Below are 16,094 nucleotides of genomic sequence, written 5' to 3' on the forward strand. Positions count from 1 at the left end.
CTTGAAATCCTCAACCAGATCTGGTTTTCTGCGTAACCAAGTTATGTATGTTTGCAGCCCTCAAGAACCAAGGTTTTGCATACCTGCATTAGATACTAGCCAAAAAAAAAAATGGAAAGCTTGCTCAGTCTGTTCTTAATGCCATGAGAATTTTTATAAAGCAGCAGGGTAGAAAGACAAGTAATAAATAATGTGTACACTTTCTGTAAAAGGACTTTAATTTTAGCTTTAGTTACTCGCCTTTTCAAACTCAACTTACAAAACTATTACAAATATAAAAGTCATTTTATCTCTATCACTGCAGCAATTGCCATTGTTTTACTTCACATGGAAATACAGAGCATATAGGGATACCAAGAAACTGCAAGTTATCTAATACAAGCGTTAGGATTAGCCAGTCTTAGTTTTATTCCACTGCAGCCAAGTTCTCTAACTAGGCAGAACTACAAATCCAAAGACGCGAAGAGGATAAACCTAGGACTGGTTGACATGACCTGGAGATTGTTGGCGTCCTTCACTGCATATACAGAAATGCCAAAACCCGGAAGGAGCTGGGCGAGTTTGACACGCGTCCGTCTCTCGCGCCAATACCACCAACTTGCTGCAATAACCCGGCGCTTTGCTTTCCCCGGTAGGGCGCAGTTTACCTTGCAGTCCCTTAGACTCGGAGAAGCCCAGGCCATTTTCAGACTTTCCTGGCTACTTCCGCCCGACCGATCAAGGCAGCGCTCAGACTTCGCTCCCACAAACACGTAGACATGTAAACCACGCCCTGATTGGTCCATGTAGATAGCTACTGATTGGCTAGACTTTTGTTCCAGCCCACTTTTCTTTTTATTTCACAGATGATGTTGTTGTACTGGCTGCCGGACTGCGGTTTAGTTTCGCTGCAGGATTAAATTATAAAGATCTCCTTGCCTTTACATGATTCGGTGCAGTTGCACACTTCAATGAGTTCGATACATTGTACCTGTGTAGAATACATTTTCCTTTAAATACAGATACATTTTTTGGATTTATGGTTTTTCTTTCATAATACAACAGAAAAACAATTGAGACGATACTTATCTTTTGGGTATATGCATATATTGTTCAGAAATGTTCGTAAATTCTAATAAAATGTAAATGACAATCGTTTTAAACTATCTCAGTTTATTATACTGGGTTAAGATACCTCAGGCAAATGGAGATCTGGTGCACAATAATCACAATAGTACAGGGTCAAGATATTTTTTTCAAGTTTTCAAAAAAGTCTCATGATTATATTATTTGCATCTGTTGATAAGAGCATAAGGTGTTCTTCCTTGCTTTACTTACATCTTTCAACTCACTCACCTAACCCTACATTTCATTTTTCTCTCCCCCTAAACTTCCTTTTTCCCGTCGATAGCAGGGCTGAATTAGCCATGCTGTCATGGGATCTGTCAATCAGGCCCGGGTCCGCCTCCCGGGCCTGATTGACAGATCCCATGACAGCATGGCTAATTCATCCTGCTATCTACGGAAACATCGTTTACGGTAAGCAAACTTGCTTTTTCCCGTGGATAGCAGGGCTGAATTAGCCATGCTGTCATGGGATCTGTCAATCAGGCCCGGGAGGCGGACCCGGGCCTGATTGACAGATCCCATGACAGCATGGCTAATTCATCCTGCTATCTACGGAAACATCGTTTACGGTAAGCAAACTTGCTTTTGTCTCCCATTCCCTCTAAATCATCCCCTATCCATATAATGCCTTCTTTCCCATTCTTATCTTCTCTTCACTAATCATTTTTCCTTCCCCAGCATATACACTCTCCTGTCTTTTGCCCCTACCTTTCCTTCCTTCTCCTGCATCCACTTCCCCTGCCTTTTGCATCACCCCACAAGCATGTGCTCCCCCATCTCAACTGAGTGGCTTAGCTGTCCCACCACTGACAACCTCTGTGGTTATCTGTGCAGGCACCTCAAGCAACTTCAAAACTCATAGGCTGGCATTTCCTGCTGCCAGTGCACAAGGGGGCCAATGCAATATCATGTGCTGAGCCTAGCGAACAGGCTAATGAGCGCTTGGGTACACATTTTGGACATGTCCATAACCTCTAATGCATTAAAAGTTTCAGTGCATCCAAAACTCGTGTCCAAACTCATATGTAGCTAAAGCGCTCATCACATGTAAATTCCATGTAGATGAGGCTATTAGTTATTACCCCACGATACAAAAAATCCCCATGCACCCGAGGCACACTTTTTAACCTGTCAAATTTTATGCCTGCCCAGAGTAGGCATAAAATCTTCCCGCATATCAAGGGCTCAACTTAAAAACAAAAAAACTGCAGTACCATGCAAAAAAAGTCTTGACATTAAAAAAAACCAACTGAGGGGTGTACAATATACCCCCACAATATAAACGCTCAGGTCCATGTATATGTGTATGTGTACTGTGCCAGTAAATTAGCTGCTGCGGGATAAACCAGTGGTTTTGGTAACCTGTACACACAGGGCATTTAATATTAATTTATTCACTGCTTCACTTACTGCTGATTGGTCCATTCACAGTCACATGTCACTGAAAGAACCAATCCCTTTTCAGAAGGCTGTCCAGAAAGGGGATTGATCCTTTTCACTGACACTTGTCAGTGAAAAGGACCAATCAGAAACAAACCTGACGTGGGTGGAGGGAGCTCTGGCCAGTTGCTGTGGATGCACAGCCACTTCTCCTGGGCACCTGATGCAGAGAGCTAGGGACGCTCAAATTATCCATTGCGAGTCCCTTTTAGCACGGCAGCTCATCTGTGTATTGCACTGAATGCCCAGGAGATGTGGATGTGCACATGTTCAAAAAATGTGCATCCACTTTGGATGAACGTTTTTTAAGCGTATTACATTGCATCGGCTCCAAGATCAGCAGCAAAAGGTGCCAACCCATGAGTTTTGAAGTTGCCCAGGGTACTAGCACAGGTGAGCCAATACAGCCCCAATGCAGGCTTTGTTGCTCTTCCAACAGGATCCTGTGCAGCTGCTGGAAGCAGGGCTAGCGCAGAGGGCATAGGATCTAGTAGTTCCCAAACCGCTGGCCTCTGAAATTAAGAAAGAGAAAAAAGAAACCAATCTGGTTCTCAAAGTAGGTGGCCGAAAAATAAAGGCAAAAAGAACAGTGTTCAAGAAGTACAAAGGATCCCAAAAAGAGGAACATGGAATAATACCTGGTAAAACTGAGGGAGACGAAGAAAGAAATCAGGAAAGCAAAAGGTCAAGTGGAAGAAAGGATTGCCAGAGGTAAAATGAGGTGACAAACCATTTTTCATATGTATCAGAGAAAGGAAAGCCCAAAGTCATATAGTAAAACTGAAAGGTGACAAGGAGCAATGTGTGAAGAAAGACGAAGAAATGGTATAAATATTAAACAAATACTTCAGTTCGGTGTTCACTAAAGAAGACCCTAGAGAGGGACCGTTGCTGGTTGACAAGACCATGAATGGGAGTGGGGTAGACACAACCCTATTTACAGAAGAGAATTTATGGAAAGAGCTAGGAAAATTGAAAGTGGACAAGGCCATGGGGCTGGATAAGATACATCCAAGAATAATAAGGAGCTCAGAGATATGCTGGCAGGTCCGATGAAAGATTTGTTCAATAGATCCCTGGAAACTGGAGTGGTGCCACAAGAATGGAGAACAGTGATTGTGGTTCCGCTTCATAAAGTGGTTCCAGAGTGGAGGCTGGAAACTACAGGCTGGTTAGCCTCATCTCGATGGTGGGAAAATTAAGGGAGACTGCTGAAGGAAAGGATAATGGACTGCCTACAATCCAGATAATGGACTATCTACAATCCTGTCAGACAATTAGAATGATTTTTTTTATTGGATGACTAGAAAACTGGCTCAAGGAAGAGCATTTATTTATTTAGAGTTTTTATATACTGGCATTCATGATACAATCACATCATGCTGGTTTACAATTAACAAGGGGTGTAAAAAGAACTTGAAATTGTAACAAGTGAAGAGAAACAGTGAAGTTACAATAAACAAAGGTTGATCAAAACTGGGGAAAGAAGGAAAGGCTAGAGGAATTTAACATAAGGAGGAGCAATTATTTACAATGTTCTGAAGTGTCTGACTATGGTTGTTGATGAATTGAGATTTAGTTGGGGTCTGGAAAGGCTTGTTTAAACAACCAAGTCTTAAACCTTTTTCTGAATGTTGGAAGGCAAGGCTCCTGTCGAAGATCAGGTGGAATGGAATTCCATATCGATGGTCCTGCTGTTGAGAAGGCCCGATCTCTAAATGTTAGATGCTGAGTGGTTTTGGTATGTGGTACCTGTAGTGATCCTCTGTATGCTTCTCTAATGGGTCTGGAAGAGGTATGTTGTCTGAGCGGGATTTGTAGGTTAAGTGGAATATGGCGACGGATGGCTTTATAGATAATGGTGATGGACTTATGAATAATTCTGAAATGAATTGGCAGCCAGTGTAAGTTTTTGAGGATGGGGGATATGTGGTCTCTTCTCCTCGTGGTTGTCAGTTTTCTGGCTGCCGCGTTTTGGACCATCTGAAGCGGTTTGGTGTAAGATGAAGGGAGACCTAGTAAGATAGAATTACAGTAGTCTGTCTTGGAAAAGATTATTGCTTGAAGAACCTTTCTGAAATCTTGAAAGTGAAAGTGGTTTTATTCTTTTCAATACCTGTAGTTTGTGGAAACAGTCCTTGGTTGTTTGGTTGATAAATTATTTTAAATTCAGACGATTGTCGATTATTACTCCTAAGTCTCTTGCTTGGATGCTGTGTAGGTTGGCTGGTGGAGTTGAAGTGGTATTATTTATTTATTTATTGATTGATTGATTGATTGATTTATTTATTTTTACTATACCGGCTTTCATGACATGGATCACATCAAACCGGTTTACAGTTAACAAAGTGTGCAAGATAAGAGATAACTCAAACAACTGTAACAAGAGCATTGTAAGGAGAGTGACAGTTACAATAAAACAGGGAAATAAATAACTGGGAGTTGGAGGTGAGAATAGGGGGATTTAACTGACAGCAACTTATTTATAAGGTAACACGATTGAGTCTGATTAAATTTGTATAATTTTTGTATAGTATTTGTAAAATTCGATAAAATGTGATTTGTATAGTGATGATAATGATAACAATGTGAAGGTGATGACAGCGAATGACAAAGTTTGTTATTTAAATCCATTTTTGATAGTGTGATTGAGATGTTGGGTGTATTTTCCGGAGAGATGAGAAGGAGTTCGCTCTTAGATGAATTTAGTATCAGATTTAAGCTGGTGAGGAGGTAGTTGATTTCTTGGAGGCAATTTTCCCAATATTCAAGTGTTTTGGTAATGGATTCTTTAAGGGGGATCAAGATCTGGACATCGTCGGCGTATAGGAAGTGTTTTAGATTCAGTTTGGTTAGCAGCTGGCATAGTGGAAGAAGGTAAATGTTGAAGAGCGTGGGGGATAAGGAAGAGCCCTGGGGAACTCCTATGGAGGAGTTATAACAGGGTGATTCTTTATTGTGAATTCTAACCTTGTAGCCTCTGTTGCTGAGGAAAGTTTTGAACCATGCAAATGCAGTTCCTGTTATTCCGATGTTCGACAGCTGGTTTAGGAGGATGGAGTGGTTAACGGTGTCAAATGCTGCCAAGAGGTCCAGGAGAATCAGTAAGAAAGATTGACCTTTATCAAGGCCCATGATGAGGTGGTCTGTCAGGAATATGAAAAGGGATTCTGTACTTAATGCTTTTCGGAACCTGTATTGGGAGGGGAACAGAATTTTGTGATCTTCGATGTAATCAGATAGTTGTGTATTAACTAATTTTACCATGATCTTTGCTATAAAAGGAAGGTTGGCAATCGGGAGGAAGTTATTGGGATCTTTAGGATCCAGAATTGGTTTCTTTAGGAGTGGTTTGAGGGAGGCCAGTTTGAGGTCATCCGGAAAGATTCCCTGAGATAGTGAACAGTTTATGATGTCAGCCAGTGTTTTGGAAATGGTGTCGGGAATTATCAGGAGCAGTTTAGTGGGGATTTGGTCGAAGGGATGGGAGGAAGGTTTCATTTTCTTTAAAACTGCTTGGATCTCTGAGGCGGTGATGGGTTCAAAAGATTCAAGAGATATGTCTTTGTTAGGGAGATGATATGCACTAGTAGGAGAGGTGGTGCTAGAGGGCAGCTGTGTTAGGAGGTTAGCGATTTTGTTTCAGAAGAAAAGAGCCAACTCTTCAGCTTTGGATTGTGCTTGGTTGCTAGGGATATCTGGTGTGTTGATTCGTGTTAGTTTGGATACGTAGGTAAAAAGGGCTTTAGCATCGAAGAAAAGGTCATGGATCTTATGAGCGTAGAAATCCCTTTTTGATCTTAAGGTGGAGTTCCTGTAGTGGTGAAGAGCGAGATTATAGGCGGAGAGTGTGCTGGAGCAAGGGGCTTTGAGCCATTTACTCTCTTTCTGTCTTAAACTCTGTTTTAGTTTTCGAAGTTTGTTGGTGAACCACAGTTGTCTTTTGGAAGAATTGGGGTTGAATTTTTTTGATGATAGTGGGCATAGTTTGTTTGCTATAGCCTCTGTAATGTTGCTCCAGGACAAGAGGGCAGAGTTGGGATTGGCAAGGTCTATGAGTGGGAGTTCTGAGGCCAGCTGATTGCTGAGGTCGTCAGCGGAGCAGGATCTTCTGTAGAGAAAGGAGGGTTGAGGTGGGTGTGTGTTACTGGTTTCTGTCAGCGTGAGGGTGGTGGAGATTAATGCGTGATCTGACCAAGGGAGCTGCTTGCATACAGGATGGGATGAGTGCGTGATACCAGAGTTTACGAAGATAAGGTCCAGCGTGTGACCAGCTTTGTGAGTAGGTTTGTTGACAATCTGCTTGAAACCCATGGCTGAGAGGGCGGTGAGAAAAGCCTCACAGCTGGTTGAAAGTGTAGGGTTGTCTACATGCAAGTTGAAATCACCTAGGATTATAGCTGGGGAGTCCAGATTAATGTGTGTTGTAGTTATTTCAACAATGGGGGAGGAATCTGCTTCCAGGAGGCCCGGTGGGGCATAAACAAGGAGGATTTGTAGTTGGTCTGATTTAAAAAGGCCTATTTCTAGTTTAGAATCTGATTTAGCTGGGTGTTGTGAGAATCTCAGGTCTTTTTTGGTTGCTAGAAGAATGCCCCCGCCCCTTTTTTTCTGTCAGAGGAGGGAAAAGAAGTTGTAGATCTGTGTTGGTAGTTGATTTATTATTGCTACATCCGTGGGTTTAAGCCAGGTTTCTGTTATAGCGCAGATGTCCGGTTTTGCGTGTAGGAGGTAGTCGTTGAGGATCAGCGATTTCTTGGTGAGGGATTGAGCATTAAATAGTGTCAGGGAGAATAGAGTGAGGCCTAGGAATTGGGTAATAGGTGAGATCATGATGGGGATGAGGGTTTTGTAAGTGTGATGTCGGGATTGCATAGTTGATTTTCCTGTGGAGAATAGACTGTGTTGAAGGATAGGGATTGGGAAACCTGGATGCATTATGGATTGTTATGCCGGAAAGGATGGGGTTGACTGGTTGAGTGATCTGGATAAGAGCTAGACAAAGGTTCGATGAGGGCTGATATGGATGAATGCTGGGATAAGCTGGATGAAGGCTGGGGTGGATAGATGCTGGAATGGGTTTAATAGATGCTGTTATGGATGAGTGCTGGAACAGGTTAAGAGAATGCTGGAAAGGATGAATATTGGAACAGGCTTGATATAGCTGTTGTGGATGAATGCTGGAACAGGTTTGATTGAAGCTGGAATGGATGAATGCTGGAACAGGTTTGATATAACTGTTGTGGATGAGTATTGAAACCGGTTACTAAAAGCTGGAATGAAAGAATGTTGGAGTGAGCTGGAAGACTGCTGGCATGGACGAATGTAGGAGACAGGGTGGATGCTTGCTGGAGGAGGGAGTTGGAGCCCGGAGGGGAGCTGTTAGTCAGAGGAGGTCTGATGTAATAGTGATGAGGAGAGATTGAGAGCAGCGGCGAGAAGAGGCTAAGGCAACACTCCAGTGCTGCTCGAAGGGGTGCACAAAGGGGCAGGCGGCACCTAGCTGAGCTTGTGATTTAAAGCCCGGTAAAGGCTGCCCTTGATTGGCTGCCCGGTTTTGACTGCTGGGATTGGCTGATCGCCAAGAGGGCCGAATAGGAGGCGGGCCGAGCGTTCTGTAGCGGGCGGGCAGACGGCGCGGGCTGCCTCGTGGTCGGCGTAGGAGAGGCTCGGGGTAAGTGGATTTTTTAAAGGCCTTACCTCGACGGGTCCTTGGTGCCAACTGCGCAGGCCTTCTCTCCCGCCGTTCGTCGAAGAGGAAACTGCGCCGGCTGAGCTTGTGATTTAAAGCCCGGTAAGTGCTGCCCTTCATTGGCTGCCCGGTTTTGACTGCTGGGATTGGCTGATCGCCAAGAGGGCCGAATAGGAGGCAGGCCGAGCGTTCTGTAGCGGGCGGGCGAATGGCGCAGGCTGCCTCGTGGTTGGCGTACGAGAGGCTCGGGGAAGTGGATTTTTTAAAGGTAAATCACATTTTGATGTGATTTACTTGCATTTCAGCAAAACTTTCAATACTGTCCATCATGAATAAAATGAGAAAATTGAGAGAGGATGCCATGGTGGTGGAGTTGATTAAAAATGAGTTGGCTGTCAGTAGATAGCATGTAATTGTAAATGGAATCTACTCTGAAGAGAGAACAGTGTCAAGTGGAATTCTACAAAGATAGGTTTTGAGACCAGTTCTGGTCAAGATCTTTGTGAACGCCATTAAGAACATGCCATACTGGGTCAAACCAAGGGTCCATCAAGCCCAGCATCCTGTTTCCAACAGTGGCCAATCCAGGTCATAAGAACCTGGCAAGTACCCAAAAACTAAGTCTATTCCATGTTACTGTTGCTAGTAATAGCAGTGGCTATTTTCTAAGTCAGCTTAATTAATAGAAGGTAATAGACTTCTCCTCCAAGAACTTATCCTTTTTTTAAACACAGCTATACTAACTGCACTAACCAAATCCTCTGGCAACAAATTCAGAGTTTAATTGTGCGTTGAGTGAAAAAGAACTTTCTCCGATTAGTTTTAAATGTGCCATATGCTAACTTCATGGAGTGCCCCTAGTCTTTCTATTATCCAAAAGAGTAAATAACTGATTCACATTAACCCATTCTAGACCTCTCATGATTTTAAACATCTCTATCATATCCCCCCTCAGCTGTCTCTTCTCCAAGCTGAAAAGTCCTAACCTCTTTAGTCTTTCCTCATAGGGGAGCTGTTCCATTCCCTTTATCATTTTGGTCGCCCTTCTCTGTACCTTCTCCATCGCAACTATATCTTTTTTGAGATGCGGCGACCAGAATTGTACACAGTATTCAAGGTGCGATCTCACCATGGAGCGATAGAGGCATTATGATATTTTCTGTTTTATTCACCATTCCCTTTCTAATAATTCCCAACATTCCCAACATTCTGTTTGCTTTTTTGACTGCCACAGCACACTGAACTGATGATTTCAATGTGTTATCCACTATGACGCCTAGATCTCTTTCTTGGGTGGTAGCTCCTAATATGGAACCTGACATTGTGTAACTATAGCATGGGTTATTTTTCCCTATATGCATCACTTTGCACTTATCCACATTAAATTTCATCTGCCATTTGGATGCCCAATTTTCCAGTCTCAGAAGGTCTTCCTGCAATTTATCACAATCTGCCATTGCAGAAGGAATAGAAGATAAAGTTTGTCTATTTGTGGATGATACTAAGATCTGCAACAGAATGGACATGCCTGAAGGAGTAGTGAGAATGAAAAGGGATTTAAGAAACTTGAAGAGTGGTTGAAGATTTGGCAGCTGGGATTTATTCACAACCAAAACCTCACACCGCTATTGAGATGTCTGTCAATAAACTCCAAAAGAAAGCTAATTCCCTTTCAGGAAAAACCAGTCACTATAAATGACCTCAAAACATCAACCTTCTTGTTTACATTTTATATTTATTGTTATACTTAACTCTTTCTGCATTACTTATTCCACTTCACTATTTCTACTTTACATTGTCACTAAAACCTTTTCCTTTAGTTGAACCTTGTTCTACACTTGTTATAGCACAAACCCAATACCTCACTCAACCCAATCTTAAATATTCACTCACACTTTCCTAATATTTTTCATGCACTCTACATAAAACCACTCACCTACCCTTTCACACTCATCCCAAACACATTACTACCACACACTCTCTCAACCCTTACATCAAGAAACAAAGGCAGTGTTCAATGTATACAGCAGTATTGAATATGTGAATATTATCACACAAAACCTTAACTCGCTCTCACCCCTCATGTAAAAACACAAGCAGTATTAAATGTATAGCTGTTATCACACAAGATATTGTATATTGTTCCCACTGTTCAAAATCTTTATCCATACAGCTCAAGGCTTATATTCCTTGTTCTGCGAATGTCTCTTTCTCTGTCCTGTTCGTTGTCAATTGCACTGTTTACATTCTTTATCAGCAGGACTCAAGGATATCCCTAATTCTGAGAAACCTGTCTCATTCTTTGTCCGGTTTGTAGTCACTTACACTGTTCCAATTCCACAATAGCACAGCTCAGGACTGATTTTCTTTTTTTCTGTAAACATTTACTTAATCGCAATCACATTCGTTGTTGACCGCCATTTTGATCTTTCAATCTTTTCACTGCTCCGACAATAAACCAATGGGGCTGAGTCTCAAGACTCACGGACAAACCCGTCTTTTCTTAAAGTGCCTCATTGCGGGCCCAAATGCAATACTGTGTTCACTTGTGTTCTTCTAAATCGTTAAGACTGCTCCAAATAACCCGACGCTGCAGCGTTTTGGCAGCCCACAGCCGCCTGCATCAGGGGATCACTGAAACTGTTCTAAATACAAACATAACACATGAATCACCCTCACAACCCATCCATTCAATCCTCCCACATTAAAATTTTATTCAATCCCTGTTGCACTCTGGTGGCTGGGAGCACTGGTGGTGAGATGTGTGCCCCTTGCGGTAAGACGGACCTCGTCTAGGGTTGGAGGTGACCAGGCCCCTGCCGACCTGCATGCCTGGATGAGGCCAACCACGCAAGGTTGGTCTCTGAGTGGTCCTCCGACTACTCCCAGCCCTTTCGGACCTGCTGCAGGGAGCAGCGCAGGCGGCAGGCCGGACAAGAGACAAGGGCGGACAAGGGCTGAAGCTTGAAGGCTGAGATGAAGGCTTCAGGACTCAGGAGTAAAACACAAGGCATCGACATCCAGAAAGGCGAGCAGGTGGAAGCTCCGGTCATAGAAGGCATCTGAGACTAGAGTAGGTGGAGTCTCAAGGCAACAGAAATGTCCGAGGCAAGGATGACTCTTACGGACCTTGGGAAATCCAGACGAGCGAAAAGGACTTGGAAGACTTAGACGAAGACGAGTGGGCACTGTTCCTCAGGGCGCCCTACACAGCCCACTACTCAGGGCGGACCCAATGGGCTGGTCACGGACCACCCTGTCCTCTACGCGCCCTACACAACCTAAGGAGGCTGGTCACGGACCACGCGGGTGCTGGGCAGGCTCAGGAAAGGAATCCAACTGGCAGAGGCTCCAGTGACCGGAAACAGGAACCGACGGAACGGATTTCCCCTTGGGGTGGCCACCTGGAGGACTCGGAGAGCTGGAACATTGCAGGAACAGACATCAGGAAGATCAAGTACATAAGGACCTCTAGCCATCGAGGATGTCAGGCCTTCTGGAACATCAGGAGGGCTGAGACAGTGGACGTCAGGAACATCAGGAGGGGAGAGACGGGAGGACGACAGGAACATCAGGACATCAGAGACCGGGATCAGGAACAGCAGAGACGAAATGAAGAGGGATCCCTTGGGATACTGGAACACCAAGCAAGAGCAGGACCATGGAGTCCAAGGGGAAGGAAAAGCTCCCCAGACGACTGGCTCATTGCGAAGGCAAAACTGACTGGAAATTGAAGTCCTTTTATAGGGCTGAAGACAGGCAACCCCCTGGGAGGAGTTTGGATGGGCCACACCTAGCTGGCCCTATAACTGAGGAGAAGTGCTGTGGGCCGGCCCCTAAGGAGAAGGGCGTGGCCCAAACCAGGAAATCCATGCAGACCCAAGCAAGCCCCAGGCAGGACCCAAGGACATCGAAGGCCTCCCAGGCCCTGGAGCAAATCTTGGATAGTTTGTAGGCGAGACCCCGGCTTCAGAGCGGCCTCCAGGAAAGAGGTGAGAAGCCTCCCGTAGCACAGCTACAGGAGGATTCATAACAATCCCACACTCTTACCTCCATTTACTGCTGCTTTAACCTGCGTCATTGCCTGCTTCCGTTCAGTCGTACACCACTGCACATGCTCACTTCAAAAAGACACAAACCCTGCCCCCCCCCAACACATGCCCTACATCCTCTACTCCCTACATCACCACTCACTTCTCCCCCCACTTGATTACAGACGCACAAACAGTGATGAAGGCTCCCCCTCAATTCTGAATCACTAGCTTTCTCTCACTTAGAATCACCTCTGTCATTGATGCCCACACTTATTCCAATTCCTTCCTACACAAAAGGCCCTGTCTAACACTAAAATACACAGGGCCACCCCTCTCCGGGGTTTTATCTAGTTTCACACTTATTCCAAAAAATTAGCCTAACAGATTCATAGGATTAACTTTCTTCTCCAGCACTTAAACCAATGTCTATATGCTTCAAAAATCCCTCTTCTGCACTCCCAATTTATTAGCTCTTACAACACTATCAAACCCCATCCCTTTTACTGCCCTCCAATACCAATCACCCACCCTCTACCTTTAGAACAGAGTTTTCCACTCTTTCTCTTTATTAAGCCCCAACGGCCCCACTGTCTTCCATTGATAGATGTAACGTTGTTCTTTAAAAATCAAGTCTGTCAAAGTCTCCCCCCTCTCCTCCGTGGGGTTACCTGCTCTAAAGCCACAAAGGTTAAATCTGTGATTAGTTGACCTTTCATCTCCCAATGAGCGACCAATGGGGCCTCCTGTCTACTACACCTGATTCAACTAATGTGCTCATGAATCCGAGTTTTCAGTTTGCATGATGTTTTCCCTATAGACACCACACGAGATATATCATTCCACTTGATTCACCGAATCTTAGGGATAAGCTAGTGCATGCGGCGATGGGTGACAATGAAGGTGGGACAGGACAAGGGGGGTCATTTTCCCTGTGGAAAGTGCAATGTCTGTCCGTTGTCTATTGAAGGAAATAGGGTGTGTTTACCCAACAGGCGACCGTTTAGGTTATTTTCCAACACCACTTGTGAATCAAGTGGAGTGATATATCTCGTGTGGTGTCCGTGTGGTTTAGGGTATATAGGGAAAACATCATGCAAACTGAAAACCCGGATTAAAGAGCACATTAATTGTATCAGGAGTAGTAGCCAGGAGGCCCCATTGGTTGCACATTGGGAGATGAAAGGTCATTTAATCACATTAGCTCTCACCCAGGCACCCATTCACACCCCCACACACCGGCTCTCACCCAGGCACCCATTCACACCCACAGACACAAGCTCTCACCCAGGCACCCATTCACACCCACAGACACAAGCTCTCACCCAGGCACCCATTCACACCCACAGGCACCAGCTCTCACCCAGGCACCAATTCACACCCACAGACACAAGCTCTCACCCAGGCACTCATTCACACACAGACAAACAAGCTCTCACCCAGGCACTCATTCACACCCACACATACAAACTCTCACCAAAAATATCTTCCTTCAAAGCAGGGATGGGCTCCAGTTCCGCCACGGCTTTACTCCTGCAGGCCTTCTTTTTTCACTGCCACAGGGATGGGCTCCCGTGGTGGCCTTGGTCGGGTTTCCTCTTTGCTACCATGGGGATGGGCTCCCGTGGCGGCCTTGCTTCGTCGGGGTTCGACACTGCCATTCCTCCCACCCCACCCCTGGGCTCTGCGATGACTGCCTCACTGGCCAATCAAAGGCTTCCTCCCTTCTTCCTTCTCCCACTGGCAGGTAGAAGGGAGGAGGCTTCCGATTGGCCTGCGCGGGGGCAGGCAGAATGAAGGAGGCTTCCCATTGGGTAGTGGGGGTAGGAAGAAAGGAGGCTTCCAATTGGCCCACGGGGGCTGGAAAAAGGGAGAAAGAAATTACAACGGGACAGTGGGACACCAGGAGACGTGACACACCTGCCGGTGTTTGGCGACACACTGGTGTGTTGCGACACACCGGTTGAGATGCGCTGCTCTATCCCATGGTGGATTTTTTTTAGAGGGGAAGCTCTCAATTATGGTCCAGATGTTGGTGTTTTGTTTTCAGTGTGTGTAGATAGAAGATGCATTCCTAGGGGTGAGATGCTGTAACAAATCAGAGAGTACCAGGATCTGGGTGTTAAAATAAAGTTTATTGATTATAATCATTAATTAAAAGTCCATTTGTCCATAACATTGACTGCTAGTGCATGTGACTGCTGGTACATATGTATGTCTCTATATATAAGCGTCCTTTGTTTCAGGCATCTGGGTAGAGCTCCCATGGTGATTTTAATTTTGCAAAGCTCACCCAGCGGCTAACAGGGAATCCTATTGGAAGGGTCCCCACTTCACAGCTAAACAGTCCTACCTAACTCTGTATCCTTCCTGGACACCCAGCCCGTCCTGGACCCATGAGTGAAGATCCGATTGGGGTCTTCTGATCTTGTTCCTTCATCTTTGGTTATTGTTACTGGGGACTTCTCTTGGAGAAAAGACAGAAGGGGATCAGGCTATGCCAGCACTGCATCCCTGTGGGGAAGGGTGAATCAGAAAAAACCTCCCTACACTGTTCATATCCAAAAAAATCTTCCAAAAGGTAAAACTGGATACATCCTCAGCCATCTCGGTCTCTCTCAGCAGGATCTGTCTCTGGTGCCTGCCTCGCCTAGGGTTTAGAGTGGGCTCAGAGGTCTTCAAGTCCTCTGGATGAGAGCCTTTTCACCCGAAAGGGAATCTGGCAAAATACCTCTCTCTCTGTAAATTAATAGAAGGAACCTCTGGCAGGGAATGCACGATGCGGTGTCACTTCTAACAGAAGATCAGAGGCATACTGAGGGTCTCCAGCGCCCGGGGGCCAATTTATTTATTTATTAAAATCTTATATTCCATAACTTCCTTTCACAAAGCGTTCAATGTTGTCTCCCCTGCGGGGCCCCCTCTTTCTCCCCCTTCCCCCTCCCCCCCCCCCCCCATCAACCACCAGCGCATCATCACACAGTTCCACCGCACGAGGTCTCTTCATTAGGGAGGGATGGGACCCCATGGCAGGACCAATGTTAACTTTTCTGCAGCCCTGTGCAAACAATTACTGGGCTGGCCCCTCCTCGTTCTGTTTGGGTTTTTTTTATATTTAATTTGTATTATTTTACTAATCAGGGTCAGTGGAAGGGTATTAGGCACCCTAAGTGAATGTTACAGATTTGTGCCCAGCCTTCTTCCTATCACGGCCCTATCCACACACAATTCCAAATTATGCATTTATAATAAAAGATTTTACATGAAAAACACTCAAAGTACAGTTTTTTGAAGTAAGAATATCACAACAGCATGTTTATTATATTTACATGCACAGATGTGGTGACAACCAGAAAACCCTGCAATAATGCCAAAAAGACCGTTGTAACACATATATATTGTAACGCATGTTGAGTGTGGGCTTGGTCTTCAGAAAGCAATGAGCAATCTAAATTAGAATTACAATATAATAACCCTATGAAAAGGTGACCCTGCAAATATTACACTAGGCCCTAAAACACCAATATACCTCCTATTATGAAAACAGAACAACAAATCCCTACATAGAAATGAACACTAGGAGAATATTTAACTTCAATTACATATGCAGAACACAGAAAGGCCCTCAACAAATATAGAACAAAGGATCACAAATTAGAACCAGGAATATGCAGACATAAATGAAATGGAAATTCCAAGAAGCCAGACTCTGTGTGTAACAATGGAAAAACAGAACCACCATTCTTCATAAAACAAATAAAAATCAAGAAACATAAAGTATCAATTATAATAGTAAAATCATACTAATAAAAGAATATTTTAAA

General features: G+C 44.5%; 1 protein-coding gene across 1 annotated transcript in view; it reads right to left on the reverse strand.

Moving 5' to 3' along the window:
* Window positions 1–784, reverse strand: part of TTC38 (tetratricopeptide repeat domain 38) — a 134,683-nt gene extending 133,899 nt beyond the window's left edge. Inside the window, exon 1 of the mRNA XM_029600040.1 lies at window positions 648–784. Coding sequence (XP_029455900.1) covers window positions 648–683 — 36 coding nt within the window. The 5' untranslated portion in view covers window positions 684–784. The remainder of the gene's footprint in view (window positions 1–647) is intronic.
* Window positions 785–16,094: the final 15,310 nt, after the last annotated feature.

This window comes from Rhinatrema bivittatum, chromosome 4, assembly GCF_901001135.1.
Source record: "Rhinatrema bivittatum chromosome 4, aRhiBiv1.1, whole genome shotgun sequence".
NCBI lineage: Eukaryota > Metazoa > Chordata > Amphibia > Gymnophiona > Rhinatrematidae > Rhinatrema > Rhinatrema bivittatum.